At 49.7% G+C, this 20,590-nt stretch overlaps 1 protein-coding gene across 1 annotated transcript; it reads left to right on the top strand.

Moving 5' to 3' along the window:
• Positions 1 to 3,468: 3,468 nt before the first annotated feature.
• PIRT (phosphoinositide interacting regulator of transient receptor potential channels) lies at positions 3,469 to 14,686 on the top strand. Its single transcript, XM_048817870.2, has 2 exons — positions 3,469 to 3,563; positions 12,821 to 14,686. The coding sequence occupies exon 2, from the start codon at positions 12,842 to 12,844 to the stop codon at positions 13,250 to 13,252; it is 411 nt and encodes a 136-aa protein (XP_048673827.1). The 5' UTR covers positions 3,469 to 3,563; positions 12,821 to 12,841; the 3' UTR covers positions 13,253 to 14,686.
• The last annotated feature ends 5,904 nt before the right edge of the window (positions 14,687 to 20,590 follow it).

Below are 20,590 nucleotides of genomic sequence, written 5' to 3'. Positions count from 1 at the left end.
GGTGCTCAGCGTTGGGCAGAGCACAGGCCAGAGACCCTCACCCAGGGTTCCCTGCATCCAGCCCTGACCTCATGTCTTTCAGAAAGCAACAACCAGTGATGGAGAATCCAGCTGGCCTAGGTAGGCTGAGGGGATGAGGCCAGGCTCCTCCTCACGCCGACCAGTCACTCCTCTGGGGTTGAAGTTAGTGCGACGTATGCGAGAGGGTAATCAGGGCCCAAGCTCATGGAGTCAATGCCTGGATCTGAGCAAGGTAGGACCGTTCTCCCTGCTCCGGGTAACTGAGCAGCCCCACCTTTGAGCACCAGGAGAGGCAGCTCCAAAGGGCTTTATGTGGCTGGGGCAGAGCATGCCACGGGCATCAGGACAGCGCAGCCAAGCTGGGCACGTGGTGAAGCGCTCTGGGTAGCGGAGCCACCATCTGCTGTGGGGAGAGCCGAAGAGGCTGCGCAGGAAAAGCACCACTGACGGGAGTCCGGGCACATGGAGAGCTCAGCGCTTTGGGGGAGCTCTGCCTGGGGTGGGTTCAGGTAGCACGTTATCCCTGGGCAGGGCGTCGGCAGCAGGGATCGTACCTGTCACCTCTGTGCCTTCGCACGACCCTCTGCTGCCTGAGCCAAAAGGCCCAGCTCCGTAAGGCTGGGCTGTAACAGGCTCGTTAGCCTCTCTGTGTGGCCTCGGCACCACTGGAGGGCCAGAGCACCTCCCGGCATGAGTAATAACCACAGTCGCCCCCTCCAAGGTCTGGCTCAGACGAGCTCTGCCTGGCATCACTGGCTTTGCAGTGAGCCAGTCAGCTCCAGGGATGTAGGGCAGGTCAGCAAACCTCCCTGACTCTGGGAGCAAACCTGGTGTCATAAATATAAAGGGAAGGGTAAACACCTTTAAATCCTTCCTGGCCAGAGGAAAAATCCTTTCACCTGTAAAGGGTTAAGCAGCTAGGATAACCTCACTGGCACCTGACCAAAATGACCAATGAGGAGACAAGATACTTTCAAAGCTGCGGGAGGGAGAAACAAAGGGTTCTCTCTGTCTGTGTGTTGTTTTTGCTCGGACCAGAGCAGGAATGCAGGTCAGAACTCCTGTAAAGGGCTAATAAGCAATCTAGTTAGATATGCGTTAGATTCTGTTTTGTTTAAATGGCAGATAAAATGGGTTGTGCTGAATGGAAAGTATATTCCGGTTTTTGTGTCTTTTTGTAACTTACGGTTTTGCCTAGAGGGATTCTCTATGTTTTGAATCTGATTACCCCTGAAAGGTATTTACCATCCTGATTTTACAGAAGTGATTCTTTTACCTTTTCTTCAATTAAAATTCTTCTTTTAAGAACCTGATTGCATAGGTGAACACAGACCCAAACCCTTGGATCTTAACAACAATGAAAAAGCAAATTGGTGAGGATTTTTATCAAGCCTTCCTCAGGAAAGGGGGTGTAGGGTTTGGGAGGATTTTAGGGGTAAAGACATTTCCAAGCGAGCTCTTTCCCTGTTATATATTTGTTAGACGCTTGGTGGTGGCAGCAATAAAGTTCAAGGGCAAAAGGTAAAATAGTTTGTACCTTGGGGAAGTTTTAACCTAAGCTGTTAAAAATAAGCTTAGGGGGGTTTTCATGCAGGTCCCCACATCTGTACCCTAGAGTTCAGAGTGGGGAAGGAATCTTGACACCTGGGCTGGGGCTCAGGGGCATGAAGAGCCCGGGCCAGGCAAGGCCCATGTCTGGTGGGGCCATTGTGACACCCAGATGCCAGCGAGAACTTACAGGGGCTGGGACAGCTCCAGGGTCATGTTCTGTGTTCGCCGGGTTCTAGGCCTGGCGGGCGACTCTCCATCGGAGACAATGGAGACCTGCATGCAGCCCAGGCCCTAGTTCAGCCTGTGACCCCTCCATCAGCTGCTCACTGTGGTTATTGCTCCTCAGACTGGGAGCTCCTTGGGGCAGGGACCGTCTCTCACTAGGGCCTTGCAGTGTCTGGCACGATGGGGCCCTGATCCTGGTCATGGCCTTTGGATGCTACCACTATACTAGCGATCATAAATCCTTCTCAGCAGAAAGGAGTCGGTATTCACAGCTCCCGGCCCACCCTAAGCCATGTGGTCTGTTTCTGTTCGCTGACTGGATGGGGGGTAATTCTAGGAGTCAGGTCTTTGTGTGAACATCTGACACAGTCACTAGAAATCCAGGGTGTCTGTGAAAGATCCTGGGGTAAAGTGGCGCCAGGATCTTTGTGGGGAGTGGAAACCAACAGAGCCAGAAGGGCACAGAGCACTGGGCTAAACATTCAGAAGAATGTTCCTCAGTCATGGTGAAAATCCTGGGCTGCTGAATCTATGGGAGTTTTGTCATCAACGTCAGTGAGGCGAGGAGTCCATCCTCCATGTTCGCAGCATTGGGGCAGTTCTGGCCCATGAGATTCAGCCTCCTTTCAGCCTAAACTCCTCACAGATCCACTCCCATGAGGTAGCCTGGCGCCTTGGGTCTGGGTAGCAATGGGTGCTATCTCTGACTGTAATGACATGGGGACGGTCCATGAAAGTGAAAGGTGAAGACTTCAGCACTGATCAAAGGAAATGCTTTCTTGCTCACTGAGTCAGACTGTGGAACTCACTGCCACATGATGTCATTGAGACCAAGAATTTAGCAAGATTCATTTAGGGATTGGACCTTTATCTAGATAACCAGAATAGCCATGTAGTATTGGAAGGGAGACAAAACCAATGCACACAGCATCTCAGTGCTGGCTTTGGCTGCGTAGACATTGCTGACTGTGCCAAACTAACAACTATCCATTGGAACTGAGCTGGGACAACCAGAGCAAGGATGCAGGACCCAGGGGCATATTCTGATCTCACTGCCTAAAATGCAAATCTGGATTCACTCCACTGAAATGAGTGGAGTCACTCTCGATTCACACTGGGATAACTGGTATCAGAATCTGGCCCTGGGTCTATGCAGGAGAAAGGCAGTGTGTGAGAGCTGCCCCAGCCCTGTGGCAGTGCAGGCATAAGAATGAATCACTGATGGTTCCTATCTTGTGTAATCCGTAGTGCCCGCCAGTCACAGATCTCCAGTCCCTTTCCAGATGTTAATTGCAGCTTCCTGTGCTGGGGGGTAGCAGTGTCCCCATTCTAGAGATGGGAAGTTGAGGCCCAGAAAGGTTTCAGTGATTTGCTGAAGGTCTCAGACACTAAATCAGCCACTGAACCCAGGAGTTCTGCTGCCCTGTTCGCTTCTCTAGCCACTGACCACAGTTCCTCCCCTGCAATGTAGTTAGGCTCACCGCTGAGGCCTGGCATTATATTAACCCACCAGCAGCTGCACTGGAGCCAATCCTGTGCTCTCAAGGCCTGGAGGCAGGGAAAGGAAGAGTTAAGCCATTCGCTGATAGCTGGTGAGCTCATCCGAGCTGGACTATGCTCCCTTGGTTATTAACCACTCAACACAGCCCTGTAGACAATGTCGGGGGTGGGGCACAGTTAGCTGGAGCTGGGAGATCATAACACCCACTTACTCCAAATTCCATCCAGGTGTGGGGCAGAGGAGCCAGTCCTGAGCTGCTAGCCATGTAAGTAGGAATCTTTTACCATTGGGATTTAGAAGCACCATGAATAAGAGGAGCTTGCGAGTCAGGATTGAGGGGCAGTGTGAATAAGAAGGGGTTATGGGTGGTGATTGAGGAGCACCATGAATAGGAAGGGGCTGCGGGTTGGGATTGCGGAGGTCTGTGGATGGGCGGGAGATGCATGTTGGAACTGAGGATCACTGAACCCCGGACTCGGGGGCTGGGGAGTTTCTTGTCTCTAGAGAGGAGGAACCTATATTTTGCAAAGTAAGCACCGAAAAGGGATATGCAAATAGTCCCAGATCTGATGCTTAATGGGCAGGCAGGTGACACTGGGTGAGTTGCTGGGACCCTCTAAACTGTCTCTGACTCTTGAGGATGCTAAAAACCTGCTATCACAGGATTCAGTCCACAGGGCCAGACCCAGCTATCAGTTACACCAGCAGAATAACTCTGCATGGATCTCAGCAGTGACTTGAATTTACATCAGTGTAATGGAGATCAGAATCTGGCCCCCCATCCATCACTGAACAACTCCTGGACAGCTTAAAACCCTTTGTACCATATATTTCCCCTATTTCTGCATCTGTAGCCAGAGTCTTGGAGTCTAAATAGCCTGTGTTTTCCCAAGCACACACCACACCAGAGACCTTGTCATACACGGGGAGTTGCAGAGGAGCAAGGTGGTTGGTTTAATGTGCTGAACTGCTTTTGAAGGGCTCCATCCTGCATGCCTTGTGCAGGCAAAGCGCCTTCTGAAGTCAGCAAGAGCTTTGCCTGGGGCCGGACTGCAGGATCCTGCTCTAAAAGGATCAACACAAAGTGATGCAAAGCTCAATAATCCTGGGGTGTTTCAACATCTGCTCCTGGGGGCACTGATGGGAGGGCTGACCGTTGGATTGCCCCCTGAGCGTAGAGGAGATAGTTAATGTAGCCGGTTCCCTTGTCTCTGAGAGTGTCGTGCCCACGTGCCGGGATCATCCATGGTGAGTTCACTTTTTAAAACCTTCATTCCTTCAATAATCAGATGCACTCTGTGGCCCTTCACCCAGATGCTTTATTCCTAGACAGTCTCAGCACCAGTGCAGGTCAGTGGCCGGTTGGCTTGCTCCTTTAAGTTCTGCTGCACTTGGAGGTAAAACAAACCTGTCGTTCCATGTGTGGTCATCTCACTGATGTACCTGCTCAGTGGGGTGGATGAAGGTGGGGCTCCCAGTACCTTGTCTGTATATTTCATTTTGCCCAGCTTGGGATCATGTCACCTCTGGCACAAAGAGAAGGGGAACAAGCCAGTTTCTGTGTCATTCACTAGTGCTTAGATTGTGTGGTGAAAGGACTATAGAAAACCCAAACATGGACAGAGTCACCGTGACAGGGGCTCTAAACTCCTAAAACCGGGGGCGGGGGGCGTTAATTATGGTAAATTCCTTGATGTCGCCAACAACCCAAAGAGAGTCAAAGATTCCAAGGCCAGCAGGGACCATTGTGATCATCTAGGCTGACCTCCTTTATAGCCCTGGGCAGAGAACTGCCCCCAAGAAATTCCTAGAGTTGAGCTTTTAGAAACACACCCAGTCCTGGTTTGAAAATTGTCAGTGATGGCTAGTCCACCATGACCCTTGGTAAATTGTTCCAATGGTTAATTACTCACTGTTAAAAATGTATGCCTTTATTCCAGTCTGAATTTGTCTAGCTTCAACTTCCAGCATTGGATCATGTTAGACCTTTCTCCACTAGACTGAAGAGCCCATTATTAAACATTTGCTCCCCATGCAGATACTTACAGACTGTGATCAAGTCACCCCTTAACCTTGTCTTTGTTAAGCCAAATAGATTGAGCTCCTTGAGTCCAGGCAGGTTTTTTAATCCTCTAATCATTCTCATGGCTATTCTCTGACCCCTCTCCAATTTATCAACATCCTTCTTGAATTGTGGGCACCAGAACCGGACACAGGATTCTAGCAGTGTTCACACCAGTGCCAAATACAGAGGTAAAATAACTGCTCTATTTCTTCCTGAGATTCTGCTGTTTATGCATCCCAGGATCGCATTTGCCCTTTTGGCCACAGTGTCACACTAAGAGCTCATGTTCAGATGATTATCCACCATAAACCCAAATCTTTTTCAGAGTCCCTGCTTCCCAGGATAGAGTCCCTCATTCTGTAAGTATGGCCTTTCTTCGTTCCTAGATGCATACTTTTACATGTAACTGTATTAAAGTGCATTCTGTCTGCTTGCACCCAGTTTACCAAGTGATCCAGGTCTCTCTGTATCAGTGACCTGCCCTCTTTATTATTTGCCACTCACCCAATTTTTGGGTCATCTGCAAACTTTATCGGTGATGATTTTATGTTTTCTTCCAGGTCACTGATAAAAATGTTAATGTAAATGTAGGGCCACAAAGTGATACTGGCTGGACCCGACTGGAAACACATCCACTAAGTGATGATTCCCCATTTACAGTTACATTTGGAGTTAGCCAGCTTTTAATCCATTTAATGTGTGCCATGTTAATTTTATATCGTTCTAGTTTTTTTTATCAAGATGTCGTGCGGTACCAAGTCAAATACCTTACAGACATCGCAATCAATCATGTCAACGCTATTTCCTTATCAACAACCAGACTTGTACTTTCATCAAAAACAGAGAATCATAGAATATCAGGGCTGGAAGGGACCTCAGCAGGTCATCTAGTCCAACCCCCTGCTCAAAGCAGGACTGATCCCCAATTTTTACCCGAGATCCCTGAATGGCCCCCTCAAGGATTGAACTCACAACCCTGGGTTTAGCAGGCCAATGCTCAAACCAGATATTAAGTTAGTTTGACAGGATCTATTTTCCATAAACCCCCATTGATTTGCATTAATTAACTTCCCCTCCTTTAATTCTTTATTTCTCAGCTCCTGTCTCAGCAGCTTGTCAGCTTGCCTGGGATCGAGGTCAGGCTGAGAGGTCTAGAATTACTGGGGTCATCCCGTTTACTCTTTTTGAAAATTGGCACATTAGTTTTCTCCCAATCTTCTGCAGTTTCCTCAGGGCTCCAAGATCTATTGAAAACATGTTAAGGAACAATAGGAATCATTCCCAGGTGCAATGGCATTGTTTGTTAACTGCACCATAAAACTTCTACACGTATGAAAAGGGCAGAGAATCCAGGGGACACAGTGAGGGGTGTCTCCATAGGCTGGAGAGCTGCCATTCCAGAGCAGTTTGAGATCCACACACCTTCTCTTTATGATCCCATGCACGTCACACTGTATCAGTTCCTCCTTTCCATCCACCACAAAGACACCTGTAAATCCAGATGGCGCATTGAGAGATTCCGAGATTCACAGATTCCAAGGCCAGAAAGGACCATTAGAGCACCTAATGTGACCTCCTGCATAACCCAGATCAGAGAATTTCATCCTGTTGCTCCTGTGTTGAGCGTAATAACTTGGGATCCAGTAGCCTTGAAATGAAGTCTGGAGCAAAATACATATTGTTGAAAAGGATTTCCCACTTTTACCAGCTCTCCATTTGTTGACTGACTTAGTCAATTTTGTTCTTTTTGTTACTGAGAATCTCTAGATTTCCTAGCAGTTGGAAGTCAAATCTGATTTCCGTTTCTTAGCAATCAGTGGAGGGGACAAAAAAATACCCAAAAACATGTCTCAGGAAACTTAGACAAACCAGGAGATGCTGAGAATTTCCTGCACAAAATAATTGACCTTCCCAGAGTCCCACGCAGCACAGCAGCGAGAGGAGAATGATGCCTTGGGTATTTCTTGACAACCTGCTAAGGGCTCTTGCCAGTAGCCAGGCACCTTGCTGGGATGTTGGAGTTGGGGATGTGGCATTTGTGACTCCTGGTTCCCCCCTTTGGCTGGAAAGAAGTGTTAGGCGGGGAAGACCGGGAAGAGGCCCTATCTCTAGGGACAGGCAGAGTGGGCAATGGTGGGAACAACGCTGCTCCTGCTGCGGACTTGCTGGTCTTTTCCAGCCTTGGGCATTGGTCTTTCTAAGGGCAGCGGGGGCATGCAACTGCCCCTGTGTCAGCAGCAGTGGGGATTGTACCTGAGTCCTCTAGATTGCAATACACAAGCCTCTGCTACCTGAGCTAAATGTCCTGGCTCTATTAGCCAGGCTGTAGCAGGCTCATCACCTGTGCGTGGCGACCAGGCCCAGGAGTCACGCTGTGGCACCAGGGACTCATTTGCAGAGCACTCGGGGCAGGGCAGGGGTTGGCTGGAAAGGGGGAAAGCTGATCTCTCTGCACAGCGTGAGGCACTGGCATCAGCCATCCTGTCAGGGCATTGGGCCCGCAGCGCTGAGATGGCAGCACCGCTCAGGGCTGTGAGCCACGCACCCCAGCTGTGAGGGCCTGTGCCGTGCTCAGCACAGCCAAGTGCCAGGGAACTTCCCGCTTCACCCAACCCCCAAGCAGCTTCCCCTAGGGCTCTCCACAGCTCTGGCTCTCCTGACCAACTCTGGCCCATTCTGGGTGGCTGTGGCACTGCCCGAGGCCCTAGCCAGCTTGGTCTCGGACGCACAATGCTGCCTTCCACCCGCTGTGCACTCAGCAAAGTAGTTCTGGGCCTGGGGATCCATTCCCAGCTCCAACACTGGCTCCCAGTGCAGGCGGGGCAAGTCGCTCCCCCTCGGCCGGGGGATGGTTATGTCCAGGGGAATGGGCCCCCTGAAGCCAGCCAGCCAGCCACCCACCTCAGCCCTCTTGAGGGGTCATTATTTGGAAGGGACACAGCCCCAGCAGCCCTGACTGACTGCTACGGGGAGTCTGCCGAGGAGAAGAGAGGGGCTGGATTTACAGCTGGGACACATTTTTTATTTGCCAAAAATACCGTTTCGTCGCCCCGGCTCTATTCACAAATATGACATGAATCTGCCAAATAGTTTCTGCAAAAACAATCGTTCAGGATTTCCAACACCCTGAGGGGGCCCACTTGCCTCCACCCACCCTAGCCCCATCGCTAGGGCCCATAACTGGGGTCTGGGAGACGCCAGTGCATTCCCTTCTTTGTCTGGAGTACAAAGGGAGCTGGACTGGGGTGGCCCCTGGTATAAGCACATGCCCTCGCCACGGTGCTCTAGAATCAGCATCTGCTTTGCCTGCCCCAGTGACTATTCAAATATTACAGACACAGTGGAGCAGCTTCACCAGCAGAGAGACTCTTCCCAGACCATCCCATAGGCCAGTGACTGGGGCACCTCTTGTAACGCAGAAGGCCCGAGTTCAGATTCCTCTTCCATGGCAGGCAGTGGAGGGACTGAACCCACTGCAGGGCAGCAACCTAATTACTGGGCTGGCAGTTATACGGGTCAGAGATCCCAGGGCCAGAAGGGACCATTGGGGTCAGCTAGTCTGACAGGCCAGAAGCCTGCCCCACAATCATTCCCAGAGCAGAGCTTTAAGGAAAACACCCAGTCTTGATTTAAAAATTGCCAGTGATGGAGAATCTACCACAATCCTAGGTAAATTGTTCCAGCGATTAATTCCTCTCCCTGTTCAAAATGTAGGTCTTATTTCCAGTCTGAATTTGTCTGTTTTCAACCTCCAGCCGTTGAATCATGTCATGACTTTCTCTGCTAGACTGAGAGCCCACTATCAAATATTTGTTCCCCAGGCAGGTGCTTACAGACGGCGATCAAGTCACCCCTTAACCTTCTTTTTGTTAAACTAAACAGATTGAGTTCCCTGAGTCCATCACTATAAGATGTTTTCTAATCCTGTAATCATCACCAACTCCTCCTCCGCCTCCATTCTGTGAATCTAGCCCTTTATTTCCTTTGCGTTTACGTGAAAAAAGTGCCCAGAAACTTAAACAAAGCTAAATTCTTGTTGATTCTAGATTCACTAAAATGTTTTGGAATGTTTTATTTCCCTTTGGGTCGAACCAAGTTTTGTTTTTGAACTGCCAGGGACTGGTTAGTCACCCAGCTCTAGTGGGGATGAAGTACTGAGGGTGGGGGCTTATGAGAATCCAGGACAGTCACTTATTTGCATCAGATCTGGGAGCCTCTCTCAGACTCCCAGACAGAGATGTGATCCATTTTGTGATTCTGCTTTTTTCTCACAGTGTTTCCTCATCCTTTCCCCACCCTCTGGATCTATTTTGTCCACCTGTTACATCCTGTCTGGCATGTAGATGGGGAGCTTTCGGGGCAGGGACTGTCTTTTTCGTTCTTTGTCTGTACAGCCCTAGCACAGTGGGGCCCTGACCCTTGACTGGGGATCCTAGCTATTGTTCCCAGCATTATTCCTCCACCTTTCCAAAGGGGTGCACTAGAAGGAAAGTGACCATGGCCAGAACAGGGAGGACACTGTTCACAATAAACTGAACACATGGGCAGGGGGCAAATCTTAGGAGCTACTGGCATCGGGCACTGGCTGCTCCATTTGGACCATTACACCAGAATACGGACAGGTTTTCTTAGCAGCTGTGCCAGCTTGGTAACCTCTCTAACTGCACTCCATTTACACAGCATCAGCTCCCTCATTGATTCCTTGCAATGGGAAATTTTCTGAGGTCTCAGCCCACTTCTGATCTGACAGCTGGCTGGAAGGACTTTCCAGGGCTCACAGTCCAGCCCTGGGCACTTACGAGGCAGTTTTCCATGTCTCCTAACCCCAGCCAAATGCAGGAGATGCAATTTTATGCAGCCCCAAAGATGAACAAAGAATGCAGATGAAGCTAATCACCCTGCATATGTCAAATGAGGACTGAAGAGTTTTCAAAAGCTTACTGCTCCGGATCACAAATCCTGCCCAGAGCAAACGACTGTGGGCTGTACTAAAAAACATGGGCCTGCACCTGCAAAGCCTTATGACAGTGCTCCACTTCACAGGACAGGCCCATTGAAAACACTGGAGTAACTGACGTGCCTAAAGCTAGCCATGGGCCTGAGTCTTTAGATTCGGGCCCAAAGCAGTTAAATGTCATTTCTTCCTTTGCATGCCTGCTGAGTCCTGAGTGCAAGGTTCTGGGTTTGCCCCTTAAATAGATACCTACAGGAGACCCCTAAAGCAGAGCATTTCCCTGCACACATTATGCACTCTGTCTTCCCTCTGTTCTTGCAGGAGAATTACAAAGCCCTGAACCTTAGATGGATAGGGGGCTGGCCACAGTTACAAAGCTGGCATCGCTCTCTGTGTCACCCAGCCATTCCTGGGTCATCCAGCCCCCGGTGTGATGGCTGAGAGGCCTGCGCTCCAGGTGAAATAAGCCAAACTACACCTGCAGCTGGGCTGGAATTATTCCACAGACACTGATGAACGAAATAGCTAGACTGGCATCCATGATCTGCCGCTCTCTGGGCTGTAGGCCACGGCGGGTGGATCTGGCATTTTCTGCTGCATACCAGCTGAAGTTTCCAAAGGGCAGACAGCAAGCATTGAGGGGTTAATCTGCCTGCTTTCTGTGTTTCAGCAACAGCCAGCAACCAATCAGAGCCCAGTAGAAATAGCAGTTTATAGAAACCCCACCACTTTCCCTCTTATCCTAATGGCTTCTCTGCATTACACTGCTGGCTTCCGAGAAAATGGATTTCCTTCTTGATTTGGTGAGAAAGTAACTGCAACCCTGGGGCCCATGAGGAGGCAGCATCACTGACCCCAGCAATGCCAGTGAGAGCAATTTGCTGTGTGGATTACTTAGAATCGGAGCCTTTCCACATACATGAGCAGATCCTGCAGCTAACAGCACCACGGGGAGCGCAAACCACTCACCAGCCCAGAAATGTGTCTCACTTTCCTCCTGGCAAATCAAAGGCTGCGTATTAACACCTAGCCCTGATCTAGCACTTTTCTTCTAGTGAGCTCAAAGCCCATTGCAAAGGTGGCCAGTATTATTAGCCCCATTGTACAGATGGGGAAACTGAGGCACAGATAGGGGAAGCAACATGCCCAAGGTCACCCAGCAAGCCCCAGGCAGAGCCAGAAATATAACCTAGCCAGGTGTCCTCAGTTCCAGCCTACCATACTAGCTGCTGGGCCACACACTGCCTCCCTAAACTAAAATTACATGTGGCCTTGACAAGTCCCACGTTCTGGGACTGACTGTGGCCAGCTGCTGCCCAGATGCACAAGCAGGGAGAAAGCACAAAGGCAAAGTTAGACCCAGTCCTACCAACTGCTCTGTTTGGTCTCTCATCTCTCTCTCCCCCCCAGGTGGCCTTGTCTAGCCTAGAGTGTTTAGCCCAAGGAAGGCACTACTGTTGGGAGATTTGAACAGGGTGGGTCCCAGCAAGAAACCAGGCTGGATTGGGGGTGCTGGCTGGGGAAAGCTTGTCACTAGGCCCCCCCAGTGCATTCTGGGTTAGAAAGCCTGTGGGGGCAAGCATGTCTGTGGAAGCCATGGCAGTTAGGACCACCTACCTATGCCAGGCTTGTGAGAAGGCAGCGTGGCCCACTGGGTAGGGCACTGGACGGGGCAGCTTGGCATGTGCACCACATTCCCAACTTGCTCTCCAAGTTGCCGGGTGAGCTGGGCAAGCCATCACCCCACTCTGTGCCTTAGTTTCCCCATTAGTTAAATGGGGACAATGACACGTTCCCTGGTGAAGCATTTTGGGGTCCTTGTATCTCATGGGCGGGGTCTTCTCTCACTCTGGTGTAAGCAGAGGGGGATTCAGGTGGAAATGCAGGGCATGAGAAAGGAGACACAGGCCACCGGGCCTTCCAGAGCTCTGCTCCTCCCATCCCTTTGATGCCTGCTCTGAGAATGTGGCACACACTGACCGCAGTACCTGGTCAGCTCTGCTGACTGCTCTAAGGCAGGGCAGGGGCTGCTGGCTAGTGCTGTTAGCCTTGCCCTAGGGGTGGTCCCAAAAGGGCCAGATTTTCCAAAGTGCTCAGCGCCCAGCAGCTCCCACCAAGAGCATTGGGAGGTGCTGGGTGTAGAGCACCCTTGGAAAACTGGCCATTTCACCGAAGTGCCCCAATGGGAGCTGGGTTCTTGTGATCCATGGAGCAAAAACTGCGCCGGACCCATGCACGGGGGCACAGTGTGGGGAGTTCCTATGGGCCTGCTCAATGCCCGGGCACAACTGGGCCCAGCTGGGGTATTTTTAAGCTGCGGTGTTCCCACAGGAGCAATACAGTCCTCTCTCAGCTGCAACCCCGTGAGCCTTTCTGTGCTCTGGCTCTGGGGTGGCCTTTGGCCCCACCTAATCAGTGACCCCTCCAAACAGCATGACCCTGTGAATGAATGTCAGTCCCCGCAGTGCTAATCCCCTCTGTTTTCCTCTTCTGTTCCTCTCAGGCATTAACCCCCAAACCCGCAATGCCCAGCACCATGGAAACCCACCCCAAGAACCTGGATGGGAGTGAAAAGTCCCCTGAATCCAAGGATTTGATCACTAGCAACACAGCCAGCACGCTGTGCATCAGCTCCAGGAGTGAGTCCGTCTGGGCCAATGCACCCAGGAACAAGTGGGAGATCTACCACAAGCCCATCGTGGTGGTTTCTGTTGGAGGCGCCATCTTCCTCTTTGGGGTGGTGGTCACCAGCCTGTCCTGCTTCATAACGATCAATAAGAATGTTTACAAAATGTGTGGCCCGGCATTCCTGTCCCTGGGGCTGATGCTCCTGGTTTGCGGCTTCGTCTGGATCCCCGTCATCCGGAAGAAGCAGCGGCAGAGACAGAAATCACGCTTTTTTCAGAACATCAAGTCGTTCTTCTTTAACCGCTGAGGGCTGCTCAGGCTCAGCACTCGCGGGTGGCAAGCAATGCCTCTTTCAGCCTGGCTGGATTTGCCATGAGATTATTAGGGCCTGATCCTGCTCTTAGACATGCCTAGTGGATCCCCAACTTTGACCTTCTCCTCTCCCCATAGGTGACATTCATCCCCATGCAGGTCCTCTGTGGGCAAGTAAATTTCACACTGTGTGCTAGGAGAGCAGAATACTGGTGTGGAGACAAGCAGGTTGGGCCCAAGCCCTAGATTTTGCTCTTGACTGTACATTGAGCAAACCTGCAAACATTGACCATGTCCTATAGAGGACAAAGCTTTGAACTGTATTCATCAACACCCAGCACCTGTACTGCTGAACACCTGTCTGGGATGGTCTCAGGGGCTGGACTTGATGACCTCTCAAGATCCCTTCCAGCTCTACATTTCGATGATTCTATGAATGGGATTTCACTAGAAAATGTAACCCTTTACTCAGGTGACTGACTCTTACTGACACAAGTAGTGGCATTCAAATCCATGGGACTGCTCTCGTGAGTAAGAGTCACAGGACAGGTCTGACAGGGTATTGCCGGAAAGGATTTCAGCTGTTCAGGACGTGCTGTGTTAATAGGGGAAACAGGGCTACGCTAGGAAGGGATTGGATTGTTCTCCATCAGCCATATGGCTACAACCCCTCTCTGGCTAAGATGACCAAGTACAACACTTCAAATATAGACGATCCATAGTGCCAGGATATGTCAATGGGATCTGGAGGAGACCGTGCATTCAGAATGCTCTGCAAGGGCAAACAGAATAATTTCTTTCTAGCCAACCCTGCATTGGACCTCAGAGGATATATCCAGAATGATAAACATGCATGATCCACAGCTGAGAATGAAAGGACTTAGATGGGGATGTGTATGAAGTTCATCTCGTAATTGTCACTATGAAACGAGCATCTGTGTGCGATGCTACTCCAAAGGGCATTCCAATATGTTGCTTACTCAAGACTTTCTGATGAAGTGTGGGGTGATATTTATTTCTACCTAAACAGCCAAGCTGAAGAGCAACTGAGCACAGACGTAACATTTCTCTGTTCAATTTTACAGACTGTCTAAGAAATTCCGTTCCTCAAGGTCTCTGGCTGCAAGGCTATACTGCACCAATTACATATTTATCTCGGTTTGGAGTGATTGTCTCTGTCGTGATGGATTCCAGCACAGCACAAACCTCAAACATTCCACCTGGGCGGAACAAGAGCAAATGTAAAGGAGATGCCTTGTTTAACTCAAGGCCATTGAACTCCTCTTGTTAAGAATTATGTACCCTGTGAAATTTACCTACAAAAGCGGGAATCATTACCAAATATTTTTGGTTAATATTGTAGTTGCCTTTTTCCAGTGGGGCCCAGTTAGTTTTAAAAAACTTGTAAATACAACATTCCAACTGCAAATCCAACTGTGCAACTGGTCTTTGGCTTGGATACTAGGGACAAGATTTTTACAAATAGTCGCCTAGTTCGTAGTTAGGCGCCTACATAAATCGCCTGATTTTCAAAGCAGCTGAGCTGTTGTTGACTCCACTGAAGTCAATGGGAGCTGAGAAGACTCAGCGACCACAATTGGACTGTGTCTCTGGTTAGCCCCATAAGCATAGCACTGAGTAAACCAATACCTGCATGCAGACCACTCTTTTTCCCGTGTCAGGACACGGCCACGCACCGACGCGTCTAGCTTTGGTGAGGTGGTATTGTAACGGCCCCAGATGGTTTCTGATGTAGAACAACACTCATCTGAGACCAAATGGCTGCAACTCATGGAAAAGGCACAGTCTGGCTCTTCTTTGCAACCAGAATCCTCCTCTGAGCCAAATGCAGCCATTCAGCCTGGATAGCAAGTTGAATTCCTTAGGAGAAAGAGGAATGAAAGTCTGCGTGGCGCTGGCTGTGTTTTGCAGAACCTCTCTAGTCTTCACAAAGCTTAACGATTTTGTTTCAAACGTCAGAGGTGATCAGACTGCCACCGCTTCTGGTGATCTGAACAATCCTTTTGGACCTTAAAATCTGTGGGGAAGACCCTTAGCTGCTGCATGTTGTCATAATGCCACTGAGGGTCCAGTGACTAGGGCGCTAGCCTAGGGCTTTGCAGACTGAGATCCAATTCTCTTCTCTGCTACAAACTTCCTTGTGCAATCTTGGGCAAGACTCTCAGTGCCTCAGTTCCCCTCCTGCCCTACCTCACAAGGGGGTTGGGAAGATAAATACACGGAAGATTGTGACATGCTTTTGAGATCTTCTGGTGAAAAGTGCCATATAAGAGCCAGGTACCATTACAAGGCAATGGAGCAATGAGAACTGACACCAGTCCCTGGGGACAGCCTGCGTTTCCCTTGCCCAGCCACAGAGCAGGACTGCTGCTTGAGAAGCTGAGACGCTTGTTCCCTGCTGATGAAATGAAGGGATCTTAAGCTGGAGAAGAAACTGGAGCATCTATTAGAAGATCACATTGGGTTCAGTGCAGCCCTGTCACAATGCATGGCATTCTGCACTCACAGCGGCAGCTTCCCATTGAGTCTGGGGCAGGGTGCTGAGATCAGACCATGCTGAGTGTTTCTTGCACTAACCACATTTGTATCTCTATTTTCTTTCCTCGGAATGACAGTTTTCTAACATGTCCATCGGGCTTGTTATTAAACTGAGCTAAGAGGAAAGTCTCTTTCAGAGCCCTCTACCTACCACAATGCTGATAGAGCTAAGCCAACCAGGCCTGCTTCCAAAGCAATTCAACCAAAAAATAAATCCAGCTGCCACAACACAAAAGTTCCTTCCATGGACACCAGCACCCGGTGCGTGGGTCTAGCCCTTAGCTGCAAAGGGAAGGATCCAGCTGCATTAATGTTAATGCACTGAAATTCACCCTCTTGCAGCAAGTGCAGTGCTGGGCCTGGGCAGGGGCTCTGGGGCCTTAGGGTTAATAGATCCTGGAGAATGCTGCTCTGGTTTGAGCCCTGGGGTTTCATATTAATAGCGAATGTGGGTGGCAGGTGGGGACAGGGAGCCCAAGATTCAAGATAAGAAAGTATACAGGCCTGGCTCTGGGGGGCGGCCCTGGTGAATTTGTTCAGTATTCCATGAGCAGATCCCGAAGGAATCCGAGCCATTTCTTGGCTGGCATGGAAATGATTAACTCCCACCCAAATGCCCTGCCCCTCCCCCCTTAAATTTCAGCTCTACTCCAAAGGAGAGCCTCTGGCGGGTTAACATCCCTTGTACTCCAAGGTGTCTGGGACTCTCCAGATTCTCAGATCCACTGACGTTCATAGGTGCAGCTCCACTGACTCTGGCTCTGTGAGGGAGTCTCCTTGTCTGAGACTCCTCCTGGGAGTCCCCTCAGTTTTGCCTGAAACAAATGCAGCTCAGCCAGCCGTCTCTTGAAGGTTCAGATGAGGTGAGGTACCCAAGAGGGTTGAGATGCTCCCCGGGCTCGGAGCACTATCTGCTAAAGGACGGTAGTGCCGTGCGCACAAGACACCAAACCCCAACCTTGCCGTGGGCAGAGCACTCGGCCAGAAGCTGATTTACTGGTATCTGACTGTATTCTGAAGTGGTTGGATTGTCCATAGGGGAGTCCCCATCTGGGATGTGACAAGCTGAGGGTGGCTTCCTCTTAAATCTCTCCCATGCCCTGATTTTACTCCTGTGCCTGCTAATGCTTTGTTGGGGGGGTGGATGTCGCTCTGGCCGGATGGTGCCTGATTTCCGAATGCAATGAATAAAGTACTGGACCAAACTCCCCTCGCTGTTTGCGTGTAACTGTGGTGATGGAAAGACCCCCAGGGGTCACCGCTCCCAGCCCAGTCTGAGGAGAGGGCGTTCAAGTCTGTGCTGCTGCTGGGGTCACAAGCTGTCCTGCCTTCAAAAATCGAAGACGGCCTGCCCACATGAGCAAGGGCTACTCATGTGAGTAAGAACTGCTCCCGGGGCCCCTCAGGGCTGCTGTGAAACTTGAGCAATGCCTGGGTCCTGTGCTGACCCCTCTACTCAGGTGAATTTTCCAGGTGCACCATTGCTTTGTGTAAAAGCTTTATCATATGCTCTGTATTATTCCCCTCCCATTGCCTGTGCATCCCAACAGTGTTTGCTTTTCTTGGCTGCAGCTTCCCACTGAACAGGTGTCTTTATTGATTGATCTACAAAGGGCCCACACAGTTCAATTAACAGTGTCTGCTCAGTGTGCAGCTATGGTCAAAGGAGATGTCAGGATGCATAGAGAACAGGATGGAGAATACTCTGTGTGTATATAAAGTCTGCTGCAGTTTCCACGGTATACATCTGATGAAGTGAGCTGTAGCTCACGAAAGCTCATGCTCAAATAAATTGGTTAGTCTCTAAGGTGCCACAAGTACTCCTTTTCTTTTTGCGAATACAGACTAACGCGGCTGTTCCTCTGAAACCTGTCAGAATGGAGAATAACACAGAGAGCAGAGTAATGCCTCTATATAATCAATGGTGCCCCCTTATCGGCGTACTGTGTGCAGTACTGGACACCCCATCTCAAAAAGGACATTGCGGAACTGGAAGGGGATCAGAGAAGGGTGTTGAGAATGACCGAGAGCCTAGATAACTCTCCTATGAAGAGATTGAAAAGACTGGGATTGTTACCTAAAGAGGAGACAGATAAGAGGGGATGTGATAGAACTACGTAAAATAATTAGTGGTCTAGAGAAAGTAGCTCAGGAACGTCTCTTCTCCCTGTCGTCACACAAGAACAAGGGGAGCGTCACTTCAATTAAAAGGTGCCAAACCTGAAAGCGAGAAAAGGAAATGTGCAACTAGACTGTGGAAGTCACAGTCACGGAAAGTTGTAGCGGTGAAGGATTTAGCAAGACTGAAAAAAGAGCTCATCAGACTCTAGAATAAAGGTACGTGAGTCCTTTCCAGAATAGTCTGGATGGGGCAGAAGAGCTGTTTTAAGAAGGTATCAGGTGACACGCCCAATCTGATTATCTCCAACTCTTGCTAAAACAAGGTTAGATGCTACTTGCCTCCTCCCCTTGTTCTATAAAACAAGAAGGAAATTCATTACAAAACTCAATAGTGCTGGGCATCAGCAGTTCAAATGTGCACGTGAAAGGTCGTGACCCAGCCAAACCTGTTGACCGCAACTCGTCCCCGGTTTAAACCTTAGGCTGTCGGTTATTGCAGATCTTCTGGGAAAGGCTCAAGTTCTCTTTTTTAGCACAAATAGAAAAGTCAGGGCGCGGTCAGGCAGCCTTTATGCACGTGGGTTATGGCCGCAGGGTTGAGCCCATTGTCATCCAGCATTTGCAGAGACAAGCCCAAAAGCAGGTGTTATGTCTGGCTGTGTTTGTGTCTCCTCTTACTATGAATTGGGTTTCATTTCACCACAGAGGGGCCAAAGTCATCCCTAGTGTAACTTTACTGAATTTGACACCCTTGCTGTCCACTTCTACAGGGATCCATGTTATTGTATACTGACCATGTCCCCGGGGGATGCTGGAGCACGCAAACACAACAATTGTGCAGCAGACAAAGGGGGAAGAGAGGAAGAAACAAGCGTGGGCACCATGCCTGAGATGCCCCTATCATCACAGGGAATTCATCAGTGCCACATACCCATCTCAGTCTAACAGGCAATCCCGGCTTAGGGGCCCACAGAAGGAGGAAGCAGCCCTAGAGTGCCAGTCATGGAGGGATGTTCCTTTCCAGGCCTGGATCCAAAGATCAGTGTCACCCGTGTGTGAAAGAGCTGGAATCACTAATCCAGTGTCTAATTCCATGTTTACACCAAGGTGCTGCTGGAATGCAAGTATCTTCCATGTATTTAACCTATGTCCCAGCAGCATTCAGGGCTTGTCTAGACTTAAAATGCTGCAGCAGCATACCTCTAGCACTTCAGTGAAGATGTTACCTACGTCAATGGGAGGGCTTCTCCAGCTGGCATAGCTAATCCAGCTCCCAGAGAGGACGTAGATAAGTCGATGGGAAAATTCTCCTGATGACATCATGCTGTCTACACAAGGGGTTAGGTCGCTTTAAGCGCATTGCTCAGGGGTGTGGGTTTTTCACACTCCAGAACGGTGATACCGACCCACTTTCCTAGTGCAACCCAGACCTCAGGTATTTACCTGTCTCTGTTTACTGCAGAGTCAATGTAACCTCCTCTGGAAAAGCTAGTTCCTCATGTTTTCATGCTAGATTCAATGTCCCTTCCAAAATGTGTACTGTCAGTAATCACAATAACTAGGGATATGCTGGATATCCATATGAAATATCAGGTTTCAGAGTAACAGCCGTGTTAGTCTGTATTCGCAAAAAGAAAAGGAGTACTTGTGGCACCTTAGAGACTAACCAATTTATTTGAGCATGAGCTTTCGTGAGCTACAGAAGTGAGCTGTAGCTCACGAAAGCTCATGCTCAAATAAATTGGTTAGTCTCTAAGGTGCCACAAGTACTCCTTTTCATATCAAATATCCAATCTCTATTTCAATCCTAGGCTATGCTTACGTTAGACTTCTGCTAGTGTGTCGGGCAGGGATAGGAAAAAGTGTGATCCCTGACTAGCACCTAGTGTAGATGCAGCCCTACCTGCAAGGCTGCACTTTTACTGGTATAGCTTGTTTCACTCGTGGGGGGCAGGTTCAATACAATGGTAAATGCTCAGCTTTTCTGGTACAGCTGCAGCCACACTAGAAGCACTTTGCTAGTGTAGTGCCCTAGTAGTCCTATGCCAGTAAAGCCTTTCTAGTGTAGACATGGCCCCAACATTAATAGCAACAGACTCTGCAGCCCAAGTACCCACAGAGCACAAAATCACACCACTGTGAGAGCTGCAACAAGAGGACGTGAGATCCCAGTGGCCCTACAGCAGTCATTGTGATGTTGGGTGCTATCTCTTAAGAGTGGTGGGCCTGCAGGCTCAGGGAAATTCCCTCATCAGAAGCCAGGTGTTGCAGCAATGCAGGTAGTCTTGATTTTCCTGATGGATCTCACCGACTCCTTGGGCATATCATGTTTCAGCAGAAGCCAGCACAGAAGGGGGAATTGTTTACTTAAAAATGCCCTGACTGAGGACATTTAAAGCACTTCTATGGTTATGATCTTCTGTAAGCCATATGCAGCAGAAGAATTATCTAGGATGGGAGCAGTCTTGTATGCTGGGTGAACTTGGCATGTGGGGGGAACTACGAAAGGGTCAGAGGTTCAGCATGCCTAAAAAGCTAAAAGTCCAGATGCTTCTCAGATGCTTATCTGTTTTCCAACCTCTTTTGTCTGGAGGCTGGGCAGGTAATGTCACAGGAACAGGCTTTCTCCAGAGATTTCCAGCGTAGCCTGGTT

Source organism: Caretta caretta, chromosome 14, assembly GCF_965140235.1.
Source record: "Caretta caretta isolate rCarCar2 chromosome 14, rCarCar1.hap1, whole genome shotgun sequence".
NCBI classification, from domain to species: Eukaryota; Metazoa; Chordata; order Testudines; family Cheloniidae; genus Caretta; species Caretta caretta.
Note: the sequence above shows the minus strand (reverse complement) of the source record. Positions and strands in the feature narration are given on the sequence as shown.